This window comes from Lutra lutra, chromosome 1 (assembly GCF_902655055.1).
Source record: "Lutra lutra chromosome 1, mLutLut1.2, whole genome shotgun sequence".
Lineage (NCBI taxonomy): Eukaryota > Metazoa > Chordata > Mammalia > Carnivora > Mustelidae > Lutra > Lutra lutra.
Genome location: NC_062278.1, coordinates 220,916,540 through 220,937,900, shown reverse-complemented (window position 1 = coordinate 220,937,900; position 21,361 = coordinate 220,916,540). Strand labels below are relative to the sequence as shown.

Below are 21,361 nucleotides of genomic sequence, written 5' to 3'. Positions count from 1 at the left end.
CTGTCTTCCCAGCGCAGAACCGCTGGGCCGGAGACGTTACGTGCTGGACTTTGCAGGAATGCTCTCTGCGACTTTCTGTGTAATGCAATATTCAAGCCATCTTAAAATTTTTGGAGAATAATTTGACAAACGGGATGTTGAATCATGTCCCCTCAAAAGATATGCTGAGGTCCTAAACCCCAGTCCTCAGAATGTGACCTTATTTGGAAATAGGGTCGCTGGGGATATAATTAGTAGGGATGAGGTCATCGGGAAGGGTGGGCCCCTGATCCAATGTGACTGGTGTCCTTATAAGAAGACAAAGATGCGAAACCAGACACACGGGACAGCCATGTGACTACAGAGGCAGAAACGGGAACAATGGGCCAGCCGCCACCAGAAGCGAGGACAGGCAGGGAAGGGCTCTGCCGAGTTCTTGGAGGGAGCTTGGTCTTGCTAACAGGCTGACATCACACTTCGGGCCCCTGGAAACAAGAGAGTAAATCCCTGTTGTTTTAAGCCCTACGGCCACCCCAGGAGACTAGTATAACCAGATACTGTCACCTCCCCACCCCAGCTCCCTTGTTCCCCCCCCCCTTGCTGGCACAGGTACCCCTGTCCCAAATTTAGAGTTTTTCAGGCAAGCCTTTCTATAACTTTTAGCACATAAGCCTGTCTTCCCAAAAGAGTACCGTTTTGGTGGGGTTTGGTTTTCTCCTTCAGTTTGTAAAGGTTCTAAAGTGTACAATTCTGTGGTTTCTAGTATATTTACAGAGTTGTGCAACCATCAGCGCAATCTCATTCCAGAACATTTCCATCCCCCCAAAGAGCAGCCCTGTACCCCTTAGCAGTGACCAACCCTCCTACCTCCCTCAGCCCCGGGCAGAAACGAATCCACTTCCCATCCACGGAGGAGCCTGTTCCGGGCCTGTCACACACGTGGGCTCACACCCCGGGCGGCCTTCTGGGTCTGATTCCCTCCCCCGAGCGTCATGTGTTCAAGGCTCATCGATGTCATAACATCTGGACTTTTAAACTTGACATGATATTTTCTTACAGTGTCCAAAGCCTGCAACTTGGCCCTTTCCATTAGCGCTTGGTTTCTGAGATTCTCCCAAGGCGGGACACCCCTGCTTGCCACCACTATATGGCATTCCATTGCTCTTTATTATAGGAGCCAAGTTTTTTGTTGTTGTTTTTTAAGATTTATCTGAGAGAGAGAGAGAGAGCAAGTGAGAGAGAGAACACAACCAGGGAGAGCAGCAGGCAGAGGGACAAGCAGGCTCCCCACTGAGCAGGGAGCCCCACACCAAGCTCCATCCCAGGACCCAGGGATCATGACCTGAGCCAAAGGCAGACGTGGAACCCATGGAGCCACCCAGATGCCCCCCAGAGCCAAAATTCTTGTTGTTGGCTGCCTCCGTGCTGTGGTCCCAGGGAATCATTACGGATGCTTCCATGTGCTCACAGCCTCCTTCCCTCTTTCTTCATCTGTAACCTGGGGGTTCATTCATTTCCTCACCAAAGATCGCCTGAGCGCCTGCTCTCTGCCAGGCACGGGCCCCGGGATACGTCAGGGGGGAAAAGAGACCAGAGCCCCCGCCCTCTTACAGCTGACATTCTAGTCCTGGGGACAGCCAGGATACAAGATGAACAGCTGATCTCTCCAGTAGTGCTCTATACTAGGGAGAAAAATCTGGGAAGAGATTGAGAGGTGGAAGGAGGAAGTAACATTTGAGCAAGTAGCAGAGGGAGGTGTGGGAGGGAACCGCATGGATGACTGGGAAATGACTTTCAGGCAGAAAGAACACATGTGCAAAGGCCCTGGGGCAGGACCCAGCCTGGCATTAGAAAAAAGGCAAAGGGGCCAGTATATATGGAGCAGGGGGAGTGATGGGGAGATGGGGAGGAAGGGAGGAGAGGGAGGGGATGGGGCAGGTTGTGCAGGGCCTGGTGGGCCTCAGGGAGGACTCCCCCCCCACACACGCCCCAGGAGGGAGCAGTGGAAGGATGTGGCTGAGGTTATCCCAGGGTACCTGTCCTGCCCCCTTGGTGCAAGGATTAAATAAGCACCGAGAGGACAGTGAGCACTAGGCACGCTCAGCTGTTTTCGTCCTCATCGGTGATCCCTGTTTTTCCCGTCTGCAGCCCAGGGCCGGGAGGACTGCCTGGGGTCCCCTGGGAGCGCGCAGCTGGCGCTGGCAGGGCCCGGACACCTGGGGCCGGACCCCCCTCTGCAGCCCGCGGTGTCGCCTTCCCGGGCGGCTCGGGTTCCCGGATCCCCTTACCCCAGCAGCTCGACTGTCGCGCCCTGAACCGGGGGAGGGGAGGCTGCAGGAAGCGGCGGATCCGGCGGCGACGGCGGTGGCGGTGGCCGGGGTGGCCCAGCTCCTCCGGCCATGGAGAGCGCCGCGGCCCAGGAGACCCGGGGCGCAGAAGCCCCGCGCCCGGCCGAGCCCCCGCCCTCGCCCGCGGAGGCCCCAGCCGCGCCCAGAGCCCGTCCCCGCCTGGTCTTCCGCACGCAGCTGGCGCACGGCAGCCCCACGGGCAAGATCGAGGGCTTCACCAACGTCCGCGAGCTCTACGCCAAGATCGCCGAGGCCTTCGGGATCGCGCCCACAGAGGTGAGGACCCCCGAACCGCCGCCACCCCACCCCCGCCAGCGCGGGAGGCGCACCGGTCTGACAGGGGATAGGGGTGGAGCCTGGAGCCGGGGACCGGGGGCTCCGGATTCCCCCTCCTCGGATGGAGGGGATCCGATCACCAGATCTCGAAGACACACCCCTCAGGTCCTGGGGTGCCCATAACCTAGAGACCCTCTTTGCGCGCCCTGCGCAAAAGAGGAGCCCGGTTTGGGGTTAGTGGGTCCCCAGGCCATCCAGGAGCCCACTGCGCTGAACCAGCTGGGAGTGGATCCCAGCCCTCGAGGAAGGGGAAGCGCGTCCAAGGCTCCTGGGCGCCGCTGGGGCAAGGGTTCCAGGCCGCCGCCTTCCAGGTGCGAAGTCGGAGGCCCCAGGGGTCAGGGGCTGGGCGGCAGAGCTGTATGACTCGCAGCCCCCAGGGGGCGCCAGTAGATTCAGAATCGACTGAAAAAGTTGGGCTGGAGTTTCATGACACCAACTGGTTAAAATTGAAAGACTGGGGATGGAGGAGGGGTCTCTTCCTGCCCACATCCCCCTTATCACCTTGCTCCTGGTTAGGAGGGTCTCAGACTCTCTCTTGCGCGCCCCCCTCCTCGACCCATTCTGTGGGTCTAACGTCCAGCCTTTTCCCCAAGGACTGGGATCCTGGTGGGTGGGTGACCAGACATGTTTCATGCCTCTTTGTGCCTCGGTTTCCCTCTCGGGCTCCCAAACCCATCACCCTGGTTGTCTGCACAGAGGGCAATGAACGTTGTCATTAATTCTGGACTCCCCTCCCCTTGGGACAGATCTTATTCTGTACCCTAAACAGCCACAAAGTGGACATGCAGAAACTCCTGGGCGGCCAGATAGGACTGGAGGACTTTATCTTTGCCCATGTGCGTGGCGAGACCAAGGAGGTAGAGGTCACTAAGACCGAAGACGCCCTGGGATTGACCATCACGGACAACGGGGCCGGCTACGCCTTCATTAAGGTGCTCAAGGGAGGGCGGGTGACTTCCTGGGTGCTTGGGGACCTGGAATGAGGCACTGCCCCTCTCCGGTCTAACCTGGGCCCTGGGAAGCCGAGGGGAGGTGGCTGGGCTGGCCCTGTGAGTGACTCTAGGTCCCCGCAGAGGATCAAGGAGGGTAGCATCATCAACCAGGTCCAGGCTGTGTGCGTGGGCGACAGCATTGAGGCCATCAACGACCACTCCATCGTCGGCTGCCGCCACTACGAGGTAGCCAAGATGCTCCGGGAGCTGCCCAAGTCCCAGCCTTTCACCCTGCGCCTGGTGCAGCCCAAGAGAGCCTTCGGTGAGGGCCACCTGGGGTCCAGGGGGCAGGTGGGGTGGTGGTGAGGAGCTCTTCCAGAAGCGGGTTCTCCGGACGCCAGTACAGTGGAGCATGGGTGTATGTGGGGGGGAATGGGACAGGATGGAAGGTTCTAGATGCCTCTGGCGCCATGACAGGGGGCTTCTGGCACTGTGTCAGGAATAGGTAGGGAGTTTCTAGATTGTCAGAGTCCATCCGAGGGTGGGGGCAGGTGGGTTTGGAAAGATCAGGATCGGAGAAGGAGGCGTCTGGACCTATTTTGGCTGTGGTTCTAGAGAAGGTTTTTCCAGGTGTGTTCTAGAACCGTATTTTTTAAAATTTATTTATTTATTTATTTGAGAGAGATTCAGCATGAGCAGGGGGAGGGGCAAAGGGAGAAGCAGACTCCCCACTGAGCAGGGAGCCCGATGCGGGGCTCGATCCCAGGACCCCGGGATCACAACCTGAGCAGAAGGCAGATGCTTATCGGACGGAGCCACCCAGTTGCCCGCAGAACGGTGCTTTCCAAAGAGAGGTCTGCGAGCCGTCCGTGCATGGGATAAGGGACTCGCTCTCCAAGAGGGTTTCCCCAGTTCAGCGGTGGGACATCTGGCCCAGCTCATTTCCTGAAGTGGGGGCCACCCTGGGCACAGTAAGATGTTGGGCATCGCCCCTGGCTTTGACCCAGCAGATGCCAATGGCAACTCTTACGTTGTAACAACCAAAATGCCTGCAGATATGGTCAAGGTCACCTGGGGGTGAACTCACCCGCCCCTGCCCCGGGGTCGAGAACCCCTGCGTTAGAATGCAGGCTGCGTGTTTAGCGGCAGGTGTGTCTTTTTAATAGCCAAGACTTTCTCAAGGAAGAAATCAACGCGCTGCTTTCCATGCCGGCACCACCTTCCTATTTCATTATGGACTGGCCCTTTGAGCTGCACTGTTCTCCGGCGAGAGGTTCTAGAAGCACCCAGGCACATCTGGAGGGAGGTCCCAGGGAGAAGGGGACAGGGTGGGGTTCCAGATCTGCCCTTTAGCACAGCAGTGGACGCTGAGAGCCGTGGCCAAACGTTACAAGGATGAGTTCTAGACAGGCTTTTCCAGACGGACCCTCTGGCTACAGGAGGGTCTCAAGCAGTCCCTTCTAGAAAGTCATTTTAAAAAGAGGAGGGGGGCGCCTGGGTGGCCCAGTGGGTTAAAGCCTCTGCCTTCGGCTCGGGTCATGCTCTCAGGGTCCTGGGATCGAGCCCCTCATCGGGCTCTCTGCTCGGCGGGGAGCCTGCTTCCCCCTCTCTCTCTGCCTGCCTCTCTGCCTACTTGTGATCTCTCTCTCTCTCTCTATGAAATAAATATAGAAATAATCTTAAAAAAATAAAAATAAATAAAAATAAAAAGAGGAGGGACAGGGGGCGCTTAGGGGGCTCAGTCAGGGGAGCCCATGACTCTTGATCTCAGGGTTGTGAATTCGAGCGGCATGCTGGGCGTAGAGATTATTTTAAAACGTTAAAAAATAAAAAGAGGAGCGCCTGGGGGAGTTTGGTCGTTAACCATCTGCCTTGGGCTCAGGTCGTGATCCCGGGGTCCTGGGATCGAGCCCCGCATCGGGCTCCCTGCTCGGTGGGGAGTCTGCTTCTCCCTCTCCCACTCCCCCTGCTTCTGCTCCCTCTCTCGCTGTGTCTCTCTCTGTCAAATGAATAAAAAAAGAAAAAATCTAAAATAAATAAATAAAATTTTAAAAAAGGAGGGAGATTTGGAGGAAGCAAGAATTCTCAAGCAGGGTCTCTGAGGATTCACCCCTGGATGTAAGGAGGGCTTTGAAGGACAAGAAGGTTCTAGAAAGGCTCCGCTGGCAGCTTCTGAGCGCTTACACAGATGCGGACCCACCCAGAACACATGTCCCTCCCCCGGCTCTGTCCCTTCCAGATATGATTGGCCAGAGGAGCCGCGGCAGCAAATGTCCCACGGAAGCAAAAATGGCCAGTGGGAGGGAGACCCTGCGTCTTCGTTCTGGGGGGGCTGCCACAGTGGAGGAAATGGTGAGTGAGGGGGAAGGGAGCCTTCGGGGGCTCTGCACGAGCACTCGGCTGACTCAGTGGGACCGCGGGTAAGAACCTTTCCTTCGTCAAGCCGCTCCCCTCCCTGTGAGATGGGGCCTCGTGGGGAGGCAGGACAGGAGCGGTGGCACAGGGGCGGGGCCTGCGGAGGGGCTGGGCTGGAGGGATCCCAGGCTTTGACCTTCTCTGCCGGGCCCTGCCCCCATCCCCCAGCCCAGCGAGTTCGAGGAGGAGGCGTCCCGGAGAGTGGACGACCTGCTGGAGAGCTACATGGGCATTCGGGACCCAGAGCTGGGTAAGGGGCCAGGGTAAGCCGGGTGGACCCTGGCGGGGAGGGTAGCCCACCGGGAGGAGTCAGAGGCCCAAGGAGCCCCCTCACCCGCCTTCCCTCCTGCTCGGCCTCAGCAGCCACCATGGTGGACACGTCCAAGAAGACGCAGAGCGTCCAGGAGTTCGCGCACCGTTTAGATTCCGTCTTGGGCGAGTTCGCCTTCCCGGACGAGTTTGTGGTGGAGGTGTGGGCCGCCATCGGCGAGGCCAGGGAGGCCTGTGGCTAGTCTGCCCCGGGGCTGAGCGCAGCCCCAGCCCAGAACCCAGCCCCCCGCCCGAGCCCACCGGGCTGGTTCCTGAAGCCCACCTCGGCCCCAGGGCCCAGCCGGGATTTGAGACCCAGCCCCGCTCTAGAGCCCAGGCATGCTCTGGGACCGAGCTTCCCGCTAGAACCCCTACCAGTTCTGAGAGGTCAAGTCTCAGCTCTGAGGTCAAGTCTTGCTCTGAGACCAAACCCTGTTCTAGACCTCAGGCCAACCCTGAGACAAAGTTCATCGCTAGAAGGCAATTCAGTTCTGAGACCCAACGCAGCCCCGAAACCCAGCCCTTCCCTAGAACCCAAGATAGCTCTGAAGCTAGACCAAGCTCAGAAACCAAGTTAAGGTCTGGGTCCCAGATAAGTTTTAAGACACAGCCCAGTTCGGAGATCAATCCCAGTTCCGGAAGCCAGCCCAGATCTGTGTCCAAGCCCTGCCATAAAACTCAACCTGATGGGGGAACTCAAGACAGCCGCATGACGCAGCCGTACCTAGATGCCCCGGCTAGCTCAGGAACTCCTGTTAGTTCTGGAGCCCAGATCAGATTCAAGAAACAATCCAGCAACAGTAGCCACCCAGACTCAGGACTGGAAGACGGCTCCCAAACCCAGCCCTGCTCACGAGCCCAGATGCTCGCTGCAGTTCAGTCCAGACCCAGATCCCAGCCCTGCTCTGCAACCCAACTGCCCTCGGGTACTCACCCACATCCTGGGGCCTGGTCCGGTTCCAGCGATGAGTCCAGCTCAGAGACCAAGCCCAGTTCCAGACCCCAGCCTCGGGCTACTACCAGGCCCATCTCCCGAATTCAGACAAGCTCTGACACCCCTTCCACTTCTGAGGCAAGGCGCGCCTCCAGAGCTCAGCTGGATGCCAAGTCCCGCTCTCCCTGCAGAGTGCAGACCAGCTCTAGAATACCATCTAACTCTGGGGCCCAGACCGGTTTCAAGACCTGGGCCATTTCCAGAGCTCAGTCCAGCTCAGGCAGTCCACCCAGCTCCAGAACTCCGCTCCATTCTGAGGCGCGGACTGGGTCTGAAACCCCATCCAGCTGCCAACCACAGTCGGTTGCTGAGAGCCCACTGAGTTCCAGAATCCAGCTAAACTCTGGAATCCGGCCTAGCCTCGGGACCCAGACAGAGACAGCAACAGACTTAAGCCCCACAATTCTGTCTAGCTCTGAAAGCGGACCCAGCTCCAGGACCCAGGCTTGTCTGGGAGCTCAGTCAACCTCTGGGACTCAGCGTACCTCGGAAACGCTATCAAGCTCTAGACGCCAGCTGCAGGACACAGCCCAAGGCAGCTCTGGCGTTGAGCTGGACTTTGGGAAGCAGACCAGCTCTGGAACTCAGCCAAGCTCCAGGATTCACTCCAGCCCAGAAACCCAGCCCAACTTGGAAAACCAGAGTGATTCCAGAACACAGCCTGTTTCTGAAACCCAACCCAGCTCTAGAACCCTGATCAGTTCTGGAACCCAGCTCAGGCCTGAGATCCAGCCCACTTCAGAGACCCAGCCCAGTGCAGGATTTCAGCCCAGCTCCAGGATTCAGCTCAGCCCTGAGACCCAGCCCCACTCTGGAACCCAGAGCAGTCCCAGAACTCAGCCCAGCTCTGGAATTTACTTTAATTCCAGAACCCAGCCTGTTTCTGGAACCCAGTCCAGCTCCAGAACCCAGACCAGTTTTGGAAGCCAGCTAAGCTCCAAGATGCAGCCCAGCTCTGGGACTCAGAGCAGCTCAAGAATTCAACCCAGCTCTGGAGCCCAGCTCAGCTCCAGAACTCTGTCCAGCCCTGAGACCCTGCTCAAATCTGAGACCCAGCTCAGTCACGGGATTGAGTTCAGCTCAGAGACACAGCCCATCTCTGGAAGCCAGCCCAGGTCAAGAATGTTGCCCAGCTCTGGAATTCACCTCAGTTCTAGAATCCAGCCTCTTTCTGGAACTCAACCCAGCTCCAGAACCCAGAGTAGTTCTGGAACCCAGGCCAGCTCTGGGACCCAGAGCAGCACAAGAAATCAACCCAGCTGTGGAGCCCAGCTCGAGAACGCAGTTTTCCTCTGAGACTTGGCTCAGCTCTAAGATTCAGCTCAACTCTGAAACCCAACCCAGCTCCAGAACCCTGATCAGTTCTGGGACCCAGCTCAGTCCTGAGACCCGGTCCACCTCAGAGACCCAGCCTAGGGCAAGAATTCAGCTTGGCCCTGAGACCCAGCCCCACTCTGGAACCCAGAGCAGTACAAGAAATCAGCCCAGCTCTGGAACTTACCTTAGTTCCAGAACCCAGCCTGTTTCTGGAGCCCAGTCCAGCTCCAGAACCCAGACCAGCTCAAAGATCCAGCTCAGCTCTAGAAATGGACTCCACCTACAGACCTCTAGCCTTGATCCTAGAGCCCAGGCTGATCTCACTCCCCCAGCCCAACATCAGCCCCCAGGCCCACCGCCCAGAGTCCTGACTCTGGCCCCTAGCATAGTTGCTCAGCCCCAGCCCCAGCCCCATGATCTGGTACATGGAACGCAGGCCAACAGCGGCCTGGGCCGAAGCCTACCAACTTTCCACCTGGCCCCGCAGCCACAGATCCCCTCAGCCCCCCAGAAACCAGCCCTCTTCCCCAAGCCCCAGCTAGGACCCCGGAAGTCCACCCCACCTACCATATCTATCTTCTCTAGTTTGGCTCCCAGGGCGGCCCTTCTGCACTCCCAGTCCCCTGAGTGTCTAGCCCAGAAGCCTGTCCCCTCCCCCACACTCAAGGAGTCAAGGCCTGCTCCTTGGGGGTCAGAGCCCCTCCCCCACCACGGGGAGCTGTAGCTTGAGGGCAACACAGTTTTGGCTCGCATAATCCCCCCACAATCCTGTCTCCTGTCCCTCCCAGCTGGGTCCCCTGGAGGCAGCAGGTGACCTCATTCCCCCAGCATGTAGGTGTTGGGGGAGGAGGGAGAGTGGAAATGGGGACTTTAGTTTCACTTGGGCCTGGCTCTGGGCGGTGTAAGCAGATCCCAGGTCTGTGGAGTGGAAAGCTGGGTGTGAGTGCCTGTGTGTGGGGGGGCATGTGGGCAGGAGGCAGAGAAATGGGGAGCAGAGGGCAATTTTGTCCTCATGTACCTTGAGGGCTCATGGGGAATAAAGGCACCTCTCCCACCCCTGAAGCTGGGTGTGTCATTTTTGGGGGAGTTCACAAGGAGGACAGACGAAGGGGCAGGCATAAGGGTTTGGGGGGGCGCACCTGACCTCACTGGATGTTTTCTAAGCTGCTGCTCTGTGCCAAGCCCTTTACTAAGTGCGAAGCCGGCCTGCACGGACCCTGTGCTCTGCAAAACCTCAATCATCTGTCCCTGCAACCGATGTTTATTGAGCACCTACTATGGGCCAGGTGCGTTTGCTCGAGGCCCTGGGCACCTTCAGTGTTGAGCGAACAAAACAGGCACCCCCTCCGCCCCCCACCCCCCGCCCCCAGCTCTGCTCCAGCTGCCGTGGGCACATGGTCCAACGTGATCCAATGCACAAACTTTAAAGACTGATGACTTCAAACCCGAGGGAAAGTACGGCCAGGGGGGCCGTGATATATTTTGGCAAGGGAGGGGTCTCGCCCGTGCACACTCAGTATTTCCTAAGCAGGGCCTTCGTGGGTTGGGGTGTCCAAGGGGATCAACCGTACCCCAGAAAGCAGGTCATAGGTAGGGGTCGGAGTCCCCCATTCCCAGAGGATTTCTGGAAGGGGAGGCTTGTAAGTCTCCTTTCCTCAGACACCCCCTGTCAAGCCTGCTCACCCTTCCTGGGGCCGGGAGGGGGACCGGAAAGGGGGATCCGGGGAGTGTTAGGGGGTCCCCAAGGCTGCTAGAGAGCAGCCCACAGTCCTGCCATTCCAAGGCTTGGTCCTTCTGAGACTCTGGGCTACCGGAACCCCAGAACAGGCAGCTGTGTCCTCGGGAGGGACGCTCCAGCCGGGGGGAGCCCCCTGCAGCCGTCAGGCTCTAAGGCATGGGGCGTCTCTGGGTGAGCTGCGGCTGCAGGGACAGCGACCTGGGCCGGGTGCTGAGGCGAGGGTGGAGGCGGCGGATCACGGCCCGGCGGAAGAGGATGTACACCCAGGGGTCGAGGATCTGGTTCCAGGTGGCCACGCGCAGGTAAATGAGCAGCTGCTGCTCAGTGGCTCGCGACAGCTGCCCGCTGGGGCTCATGGCGGGCGGGCTGCGCAGCACCGTCTGGGCGATGAAGACCTGCGGGGGGGTCAGAGCAGTTAGCCGGGTCCGCCCGCCGCCAGCCCCTGCCCCGCGGCCCACGCCCACCCCCGAGACCTCGACCGACCGTTCCTGTCCCTGCCTTGCTGTGTGACCTGGGGAGGGCTGGCCGGCCTCTCTGAGCTTCAGATGACGCAGTTGGGAAATCGCGTGCTTTTCCTGCGCGTCTCGGGGCGCGGGGTGGGAGGGGGGACTGGCAGGTGGGAGCTGGAGTCCCGGAGCCGGCCCGCTTCGCTGGGCTCTGAAACCCCCTCCCATTCTAAACACGTCAGGATGTGAAACTTTTCCACTGCACCCCAAATTCTTAGTTTTTATATTCTATGTTTTATTTAGCTTATTATTTTTAAAAGATTTTATTTATTTATCCACAAGAGAGAGAGAAAGAGGCAGGCTCCCCCGCGGAGCAGGAAGCCTGATGCGGGGCTCGATTCCAGGACTCCCGCGCATGAGCTGAGCGGAAGGCAGAGGCTTCAGCCACTGAGCCACCCAGGCGCCCCTGTATGTTTTATTTTAAATAACTTTATTTTATATTAAAATTTATATAATTTATGACATGGTTTTACACTAAATGATTCTATATTAAATTTGTATATTGAATTATTTTTTTAAGATTTTATTTTATTTATTTGACAAAGATCACAAGTAGGCAGAGAGGCAGGCAGAGAGAGAGGAAGGGAAGCAGGCTCCCTGCTGAGCAGAGAGCCCGATGTGGGGCTCGATCCCAGGACCCTGGGATCATGACCTGAGCCAAAGGCAGAGGCTTTAACCCGCTGAGCCACCCAGGCGCCCTGTATATTGAATTATTTAAATGTTTTATCACTATTGAAATTTATGTTTAGTATGATATATATGTAAGTTATTTACAAATATGGAAAAAGGAATTATTTAATAATTCACATTGTAAATTATCATTATAGTAATATACTAGAGGTATATATTATATAGTATTTAAAATTACAGATATTACAATTATAATTATATAACTGTATAATTTATATAATTAAACATAAATATAATACAATGTGATAGTCATAATGTATATTTTATAACTATAATTAAAATTTATATTAAGCATAATTATAATTCATATTGTGTAAAGTTATTACATTAAAGTAAGTTATTATGGTGAAATTATATTCATATTGGGGCACTTGGCTGACTCAGTCTGTGGACCGTGTTATTCTTGATCTTGGGGTTGTGAGTTCAAACCCCACGCTGGGCATAGATGATTTAAGATCTTTTTGGGACACTCGGGTGCCTCAGTTGGTTAATCGTCTGCTTTCATCTGCCTTCGGCTCAGGTCATGATCCCTGGGTCCTGGGATCGAGCCCGCATAGGGCTCCCTGTCCTACAGACCCAGCCACGCCCATTTGTTTCCAGTGGCTGCTTTCCCATCCGGTTGGGACGGCAGAGCTGAGTATCTGTGACAGAGGCCATGTTTAAATATTTACCATATGGCCCTTTATGGAAAAGTTTCCCCACAAAGGGGACTTAGGAGTTTTTTGGTTTATTTATTTATTTATTTTAGGAGTTGTTTAATGATTCAGTGATTCTACCTAAGGGAAGGGACGCCTTTCCCCTTGTGCCCAGTGAGTGAACTCCTATTCATGCTTCAAAGCCCCAGCTCCAATGGTTCAAAGCGGGACAGAGCCCATTCTGGGCATCCCAAGAGACTGGAGGCTGGGTGGCAGGGAGGAGAGCAAGGCGCAGCAGCATGGACAAGTCTGTTGGCGGTCAGGGTCCTTGGGAGGTGACAGGTGTGTGCATCTCACCCAGGGGAGGGAAGCAGAGAGCCAGCAAGGAGCCAGTTCCTGGGGTGGGTCCCAGCTGCTGGCACCGATGGGTTCCCATGGGAGCAGCAGCCACAGAATGCTGCTTTTGGCTGGAAAATATGCTCTTGTCCTGCCCTGAGGTGCCCGTCCCAGGCCTGTTCTCATGGATATTACGCTTCGTATTTATCGGGCAGCACCTGAGTCATGTCCTCCTCTGTCCACAGCCCTCCAGGGCTCCCATCTCCCTGGGGAAGAAGCCCAAGTCCTGGGGCGCCTGGGTGGCTCAGTGGGTTAAAAGCCTCTGCCTTCGGCTCAGGTCATGATCCCGGGGTCTTGGGATCGAGCCCCGCATCGGGCTCTCTGGTCCTCAGGGAGCCTGCTTCCTCCTCTCTCTCTGCCTGCCTCTCTGCCTACTTCTGATCTCTCTCTGTGTCAAATAAATAAAATCTTAAAAAAAAAAAAGCCCAAGTCCTCCCTGCAGTCCCCCCTAGTCCCCTCTCCACCCTCCCCTTCTCCGTTTCTCCCCTGCACCCACTCTTTTCCTCCTTACTGATCTTCTAACATGCCAGGCAGGGTCCTGCCCCAGGGCCTTTGCATGTGCTATGCCCTCTTCCTGGAATGCTTCCCCCCAGGCCAGATCTCCACATAGTTCACTTCTTCACCTCCACCATGTCTTTGCTCAAATGTCACCTTCACTGAGAGGTCCCTGACCACCATCAGGCCCAGTCTCTTGGGACATCCAGAATGGGCCCTGCTCTGCTCTGAACCATTCCAGCGGGGGCTCTGAAGCATGGGTAGGAGTTTCACTGCTAGATAAAACCCAGGAAGGCATTCTAGATAGACACTCCCTGAATTGTTAAATGACTCCTGGGGCCCCTTGGTGGCACACTTCTTCTTCAAGGGCCGTGTAATAACTTTTCTAAACACAGTGTTGGCCACACCTAGGCTCTGCAGCTTCCGAGCAACAAGGAAGCATGCGGGTGTGGCTGTGTTCTAACAGGACTTTGTTTCTGGATGCGGAAATTTGAATTCCGTGTCATTGTCACGTGTCACAAAATGTCAAAATATGATGCTCCTTTCTTTGCGGTTTTCCTCCGACCACTTACATTTGTAAAAAATTCTCAGCAAAACAAAAAACACAAAGCAAAAGCAAAAAAACAAATTTGTGATCTTTCCATTTGCAGGGTTTTTTTTTCCCCTAAGATTTTATTTTTAAGTCATCTCTACACCCAACAGGGGGCTCGAACTCACAACCCTGAACTAAAGAGTCACACGCTCCAGCAGTTGAGTCCACCAGGCACCCCTGCAGGTTTGGTTTTTGTTCTAGCTCTTTTCACTTCCTACTATCGACCCCTTCCTGCAAACCATACACGAGGTTTATGGCCCGCCTTCCCCACTGGCAAGAGTTCCAAGGAGGATCTCTGTCACTCCTGTTCCCTGCTGTGTCTTCAGTGTCTGGACTAGAGCCTGGAACATAGGAGTCACTTATGAAATGTTTGCGGAAAGGGCAAATGATTAATGGGTTCATTTCCGTCTCACCGTAACTCAGAAGGTCAGACACTTTTTAATCCCCCTAATCACCAAGGCTGGAGGAGGGGAGCCCAGAACCAGAGTCACATAGCAAGTCCTTACTGGGCGTGATTTGGACACCGAGTGTCTGACTTCAGACTCCAGACATGTCCTGATCAAACCAGAAATGGAAAAAAATACCACCCCAAACGGAAAACCACACTGATCAGTGGAAGGACTTCAGCCAAGCTTTCCCCCAGGTCAGAAAATCTGGCCAGAGCCCAGTTTCAGAACTAGTAGGCTCAGGAAATGTTTGATGATTCAGTGATACTACCTAGAATGCCTTCCTTTTTCTTGTTTAGTAGGTAAACTCCTATGTATCCTTCAAAACCCTAGCTCCAATACCCCTTCTCTGGAAAACTTCCTCTGATACCCCAGATAGAACATGGGAGTCCCTCCCTGGGCAACCCAGTCCTGACCCCAGCTGGGGGTCATCTGTGTCTCGTTCGTGAGCTCCTCAAGCAAGGACATTCGAACACTGGGGTCTGTGCCCACATTTTCTTGGGTGGATGAGAACCTGAGGATTTAAGTCCCCTGTGGAGGGGTGCCTGGGAGGCTCTGTCGGTGAAGCATCTGCCTTCGGCTCAGGTCATGATCCCGGGGTCCTGGGATCGAGCCCTGCGTTGGGCTCCCTGCTCAGCAGGGAGTCTGCTTCTCCCCTGCCCTCTGGCCCTCCCCGGGATCTTGCTTGCGCTCTCTCCCTCCCAAATAAACACGATCTCTAAAGGTAAGTCAGCAAACCCACTGAGGGTGGCAGGAGCCCCGGGCAGGGCCCCGGGCCACACTCACCAGCAGCGGCATCCAGCAGATACTGGCCACCACCATGATGCCCGTGAGCTGAGCCATCATCTCCACCTCGCAGTCACGCGGGCGCTGCTGGGCGGCCTCCCGCCCGTGGTAGACGTGGCACAGGGTGGCCACACTGATCGTGTTGAGCAGGAAGGACAGCCCCACCGAAAAGCTGCCAAGGAGGGTGAAGAGCAGCCCGAAGGCCACGTCCCCGGGCTGGGCGCCGAGCGTGAGGAAGCACCAGGAGCCCGGGTACTGCACCGTGTAGCGGCCGACGCCCAGCAGGGGCAGCAGGCCCAGCGCCAGCGCCGACGCCCACACCAGCCCCACCGTGGCCCAGGCCCGGCGCTGCGAGGCCCCCGCGGGCCGCGAGAAGGGCCGGGTGATGCCCAGGTAGCGCTCCGAGGCCATGGCGGCCCCCAGCAGCAGTGGGCAGAGGCCAAAAAAGACCATGATGACGCCCATGAACTGGCAGAGGCGGCAGCCGGGGTCCGCGGCGCGCCAGTCGAACAGGATGGCATGCTGGGACACCACGATCACGCCGGTGACCAGCAGCCCCATGAAGTCGGTGAGCACCAGGCCGCAGAGGAAGGTGAGGAAGGAGGAGCGCGCCTGCGAGCTGGCCTGCCGCGCCCCCGCCAGCACGCTCAGGGCCAGCAGGTTGGACGCCAGGCCCACCACGCAGAAGGAGGCCGCGAACCAGGGAGAGGCGATCAGGCGCCGCTCCTCCAGGGTGATGTTGGTGGGCCGGAAACAGGGCCCCAGAGAGGTGCCATTGGGCCACATGGCGCTGGGGCGGGGAGCGGAGGGTCAACAGCTCATCGGGCCGACGCTGCAGGTGGGGAGAGCTGGCGCTGGCTCAGGCACGCCTGGGGGAGCAGAGAGAAGATTTGCTGGTGAGTCATTGTGCATTTTCATTGGAGGGGGCCTGGTGAACTCCTACACCATCTTCAATACCCCAGGTCAAATATCCCCTCTTTCTTTTTTTTTTTTTAAGATTTTATTTATTTATTTAACACAGATTGAGAGAGAGAGAGAGAGAGAGATATCACAAGTAGGCAGAGAGGCAGACAGAGAGAGGGGGAAGCAGGCTCCCCACTGAGCAGAGAGCCTGATGTGGGACTCGATCCCAGGGCCCTGAGATCATAACCTGAGCCAAAGGCAGAGGCTTAACCCACTAAGCCACCCAGGCGCCCTAAATATCCCCTCTTTCAAGAAGCCTGTCCTGGCTCCTCTCACTCCCCACGCAGTATTACTATTCTAATAGCGCTGTTTTCATGGCTCCCACCACTACTACCACCAGCTCTGGCCCTCCCCAGACTCAGTGACCCACCAGGGTGAGGACCCATGTGGTCTGCTCTGCGGCCCCTGGAGAACAACACCAGGAGTCTTTTCTGAGTCACAGAGAAGAACCAAGGAGCTGTGGGCGGGAACCACCATCCTGGCAGCCCCTGCGTGAGCCCAGGCAAATGGTCTCTTCTCCCTGGGCTCTGTGGCCCCGCTTGCTTGTCACCCGGCTGAGCCCTCAGCCGACTGCGGAACCTGGGGCAGATTTCAGCTGCTGGGAGACAGGATGTGTGCCAGGTGAGGAGGGCGGCTGGTGGGTGGCCTGAGGCCACCGGCTCTGAGGTCACCACTTCACCTGCACGTACGCGGGAGGCCTGACACCTTCAGCGTTTTTGGAAAACGCTGCCTTGCCCATGTTGGGATCGTGTGTGTGTTTTCCCCCCATTTTCATGGCATTTAACAAAAAAGATTTTATTTATTTATTTGACAGAGAGAGACACAGCGAGAGAGGGAACACAAGCAGGGGGAGTGGGAGAAGGAGAAGCAGGCTTCCCGCAGGACAGAGAACCTGATGTGGGGCTCGATCCCAGGACGCCAGGATCATGACCCGAATCAAAGTCAGAAGCTCAACAACTGAGCCCCCCAGGCGCCCTGTGGCATTGTTTTTATAATGAAGAAATAAACCCAGAAATCTAGTTCCATTCTGGGAACAAAAACAGAAAAACCCAGCTCATCTGGAGCGACAGACTCCCTGGGGATGAGCTAAAAATGGCAGTGAGAGGGACCTGTTACCCTCTGGGGCTGCGGGAGGACGCTGGAGACTAGCTGCCACGAGTGTGGACGGACAGACCAGACGTGGGGATGTTGCGCAGAAGCAAAGCAAGAGACCATCCAGAGAACAGCTCCCAGTGTCAAGAAGAATGCACCAGAGAGGCCGCTGGGGGCGCTGGGGCCTAACTGGCGGGTCCCTGGGCTCCTGCCCTGGGTCTACACCGCAGGTCCCCCTATGTGGCCAGCGAGGCTGCCCCGGGGGGGGGGGGGCGGGGAGGGCGGAGGGGACGCAGGTGGGTGGGCATGGGCAGGATGTAGGGCCGGCGGGCAGTTAGAACTCAGAAAGCTCCTTCCCTGACCCCCATTTTGCAGAAGGGGAAGACGGAGGCGCCAGAGAGGCCGAGTCTCTCGTCGGAGGCCCCACAGCCTGGCCTGAGTTGATCTGATGTAAATCCAGGCCTTGCTGTGGGCAAACCCATGTAAATGATTCGCAGGCCTGCCGGCCAGAGGGAGCCCTAGTGTGGGGGGTCCCCATCACCACAATTTGCTCTAAGGGCTGGAATTTTCTAAAAAACGGGTCTGGCCAGATTTGAATCCGGGTGTTGTCCTGAACCCCGTCACATACCCCCCGCTGGGAGCTCCCAGTTCCCTTCCTGCAGCATGGGTGGACAGGAATGAGCTAAGCTGGGTACAGGGCTTAGTGCCCTGTGGGTGCTCACTTCGCGCCAGCCCTGGCTCCCAGTCCTGCTAACCCGTGTGCTGGCCTGGCCCCTCTGCTCAGCAACTCCCTGTCGCTAGTCATGAATTATCCAGCCCCTGGCAACCGCAGTGAGCTTTGCTCCCAGGCCGAGAGCCAAGGCCACGGCCACTTTGGTTGGGGGGGGGGCTGCGGTGGGAAAACGGGGTCCAGAGAGAGGTGGGCGGCCGTGCAGGGGCTGTTCACAGTGATCGCACCCTTACCCTCCACTGCAGAGCAAGGGGCGTGCTCTCTGCCATCACAGACTTGGCCTACATTTGGATTCCTCTTAGGACGGGGCACTCGCTCCCTTGAGAGCTGCTACACACTGTTTCTGAAACTTTCTGGGGACTTGGGCTGTGCCTGCGGCCCCTAACTCGACCTCAGCCTGGAGGGACCACCAGCTCCTCCTGGGGTTTCATGGCCCCACCCTGTGTGGGAGCTCAGGCACTTCTCATTCGCCCTGGGGCCACATACCCTGAGACTGCCTCACGTCTCCCCTATCTGGGAACAAACCTATGACCCAGAGCCCTTGGCCCTGGGGGAGGCTGGAAACTGGCATGACTCTCTCTGGGCACAGACCGTGGTTTCCACTCCACCCCTCCTCGCCATCAAGTTCAGGTGATAGCTGCCGTCTCAAGTTCCCTAGGCATGCGGGCCAGGCCCGTAGGGACCCCTGGCAAGGCCTCTTTTCCCCTCCTAAGTTGGCTGGGAGGGATGGCAGGCCCTCCCCTGCAGGAGGCTGTCAACACAGTGCGAGGTCCAGAATCAGTCCTGTGTGGCCCTTGGGGGAATACGCCTCCCTCTCTGTGCCTCGTGGGAGGCACGGACCCCCAGATTTGCTGCACAAACCCAGGCTTCCATGGCCCAAGAGCAGGGAGGTTTGGGCTTTGAAGGACCAGGGCTCTGGAATTCTAACAAGTTCTTGGTTCTGGAACCCAGGAGGCCTCAAGTCCAGAATTCCAAGGGGCCGAGGTTCTAGAACCTTGACGGGAACGTGGCTGGGTCCTGGGATCCAGAACTTCCATCTCAGCTCCTGGAACCTTCTTGGAGGACATCAGTCCACCTGGGTAAGCCTGGGCCACGGCGGGGTGGGGGTGGACGGCTCCAGCCTGCCCCAGAGGCACAGACACCAGGCTGGGCCCTCCCAAGCCCAGCCGCCAGTGGAATGTGATCCCTGGTTCCCAAGCTCCAGGCCCCTCCCCTGCCTGCTGGCGGCTGCCGGCCCTGCTCTCCTCTGGCTCCGGAGCTAGCCGTCTCTCAACACGTCCATCTCACGCTCAACACTTCATCCCCCGGCTTGCCAGGCCGCCTGTCTCCAGGCCCACCCAGACACCCGGCAGGGACGAAGATGACCTCCCACCAGCTCGGACTGGAGTCCCTGATCTGCCATTGCCAAGCTACAGGCCAACACCACCAAGCCTGTGTCCCCCCCTCTACGAAATGCAGAAAACGGGGACACAAAGTCGCCTGCTGGTATTCTGGCCGATCTACCCAGGCCTGACCTGTCCCCATGGGCCCTCCGCACCCCCCACCCCATGCCTGGAGAGCCTGCCGGCTCCTGGGGTGCTCTGGGCTGGCCGTGTGCACGTGTGTGCGGCCCCCTTCATGTCTGCTGAGTCCTCCAAGCTCTGGCCAAGTGAATGCCGCCGCCCTTTGGCGTAAAGCTGCGGGGGCCAGGCCAGCCCATGCCTGGGGGGCCTCGCAGGCCCATGGGCCAGGACCCCTCCACAGACACCCTGGGAGATGCACCCTTACGGGTAGGGCCCCTGTCAGTCCCCAGGCCTGCCCTTGTCTCCCCTCCCCATACCACAAGGCTTAATTTCCGGGAACTTTTCCTGTTTGTGACACGGACCGGCTCCCACCTCAGAGGGTGTGGGGTTGGGGGGGGCCTCCACAGTCATTCCAGCTCGGCCCTAGGAGCCTCATTCCCTCATTTGTACAATGGGTGCCCTTGAGGGCTCACCACTCAGCAGTCGGTGTGGGGGCCGCACAGGAGGGCAGGTGTGGTTTGGGGTAAGGGGACCAGCCCCCGGGCCTTTGGCCGTGGGGAAGGATGGACACCGAGGGATGGACACCGAGTTAGAGAGATGCTGCAGACCCGCGCGGAGACCCTCCGCTGTGGCCTGCCCAGACACACGGACGCTGGGCCATGCTTGCTCACGGCCGCACCCAGCCCTCGAACCCTTCCTGCCACATTGGAGGACCCTGAGCAGCTCAGCGCCCACCCAGGGAAACGCACCCACAGAACACCCTCAGCCACGCTGGGACGGGCCCAGGGCGGACAGTGGGGACGCGACCGCCCCCTCGGGGCACAGACCGGGGTTCAACAATGCCGCCGCCCCGACACCCAGCACCTGGCTGCCCGGCAGGCACGGGGACACACCCACAGTGGGGCGGGCCTCCGCGGGACACACCCGCCCGCTCTCACGCCCCGCCCCTAACCTGGCGGCCCGGCCTCACCTGGAGATGGTGACCGGTGGGACGCGCGGGGGGTCGCGCCTGTCGCGGAGCCCCGCGGGCAGGCCGGCGCCGGGCCCAGGCCGGGGAGGGCGGAGCGGGGAGCAGGGCGGTCCGGCTTCCCGGAGCCCCCGGGGAAACCGAGGCACGGCCAGGGGCGGGCAGCCCAGAGGACCCCCGGCCTTTCACGTCCCCGCAGGGCACAGATGGAGGGCGCGGCAGCTCTGGACGCCGGGATGCGCGAGGTCCTCCGGGGCTGGAGGAGGGGCGATGAGCCCTCGGGGCCCGAAAGGGGGGTCCGCGGGGGCTAAAAATAGCCCCGACCCGGGGCTCCGATCCGCAGCCGGCGCCCTGTCTGTCCTTGTCTCTCTGTCTCTCCCTCCGTCTCTACGGGCCCCTCCCCCTGCACTGGCCACGCCCCCGTGGCCCGGCCTGGCTGATGGGGGTCAGTGGGCAACCCCCAGCCCGCCGGGAAACCCGCGCAGCCGTCTGAGGGAGTGGGCGCGTCCCCCTGGGCTCAGGGACAGGGATGCGGGTGGCGGGGGTGGTCGGCGCCCACACGGGAGCCTTTGGCCCGGGGCCGCCAGAGCCGGCCGGGTCTTTGCGCTCCCGCCGCCAGGCCCCGCATTATTCACCATCTGGGCAGCACCCAAGGGCAGCCGGGGAGGGGCGGGGCCGCGGGCGGAACCCGCCAGGGAGGCTCCCAGACCCCCCCAGGGGCCCAGGGCTCCAAGCTGGGAAACTGGTGGGCTGGGGCCTGGCACACAGTAGGTACCTAATAGATGCAGGGTGTGCTTAGAGGGGAGGGGAGCCAACACTCAGGGAGCAGCTCTGTGGGCGCCCTGCGGAGACAGCCTTCCCCGCCCCCCGCCCCCCGCCCCCAGCAGGTCCGCAGGCCCTGGTGGAGGCTTTGGCATTCCAGGAAGGGGGTCCCCTGAGGCCAAAGGCTTGGAGATGGCAGTGGGCCTAGAGGAGGAAGGGAAGCCCCCAGACAGCTCCCTGTGGGAGGGTGAGGAGGTCAGTCCCCATCCCCCTCCATCCTCAACCCCGCCCGGTGCTGGGTGCAGAAGGAAGCCCCAGTCAGTCACCCAGGGAAGGAGTGAGAGTGAGCCCAGGGAACCGGGAGCGGGGCTTGGCACAGGCAGGGTGGGCTTTCTTGAGGACACCCAGAGCCAGGGCTCTGGGCCAGGGTC

The 21,361-nt window shown here is 58.6% G+C and overlaps 2 protein-coding genes across 5 annotated transcripts; one reads left to right on the top strand and one right to left on the bottom strand.

Moving 5' to 3' along the window:
- The first annotated feature begins 2,139 nt into the window (after positions 1 to 2,139).
- On the top strand, positions 2,140 to 9,692 carry GIPC3 (GIPC PDZ domain containing family member 3). 3 transcript variants are annotated; one of them, XM_047706297.1, is made up of 6 exons: positions 2,140 to 2,603; positions 3,410 to 3,595; positions 3,737 to 3,917; positions 5,835 to 5,947; positions 6,179 to 6,273; positions 6,374 to 9,692. In XM_047706297.1, the coding sequence occupies exons 1-6, from the start codon at positions 2,379 to 2,381 to the stop codon at positions 8,607 to 8,609; spliced, it is 3,036 nt and encodes a 1,011-aa protein (XP_047562253.1). In that variant the 5' UTR covers positions 2,140 to 2,378; the 3' UTR covers positions 8,610 to 9,692. The 3 variants fall into 3 exon arrangements, with proteins under 3 accessions (XP_047562253.1, XP_047562274.1, XP_047562263.1); XM_047706318.1 differs by having other exon boundaries at positions 2,146 to 2,603; positions 6,179 to 6,260; positions 6,371 to 6,665; XM_047706307.1 differs by lacking the exons at positions 2,140 to 2,603; positions 3,410 to 3,595 and having other exon boundaries at positions 3,779 to 3,917; positions 6,179 to 6,260; positions 6,371 to 9,692.
- A 383-nt stretch (positions 9,693 to 10,075) lies between these two features.
- On the bottom strand, positions 10,076 to 20,689 carry TBXA2R (thromboxane A2 receptor). Of its 2 annotated transcripts, none has more exons than XM_047706331.1 (3): positions 20,172 to 20,689; positions 14,915 to 15,783; positions 10,076 to 10,763 (listed from the first exon to the last, which is right to left on the bottom strand). In XM_047706331.1, the coding sequence occupies exons 2-3, from the start codon at positions 15,698 to 15,700 to the stop codon at positions 10,518 to 10,520; spliced, it is 1,032 nt and encodes a 343-aa protein (XP_047562287.1). In that variant the 5' UTR covers positions 15,701 to 15,783; positions 20,172 to 20,689; the 3' UTR covers positions 10,076 to 10,517. The 2 variants fall into 2 exon arrangements, with proteins under 2 accessions (XP_047562287.1, XP_047562296.1); XM_047706340.1 differs by lacking the exon at positions 20,172 to 20,689 and adding an exon at positions 19,467 to 19,496.
- Between the last annotated feature and the right edge of the window lie 672 nt (positions 20,690 to 21,361).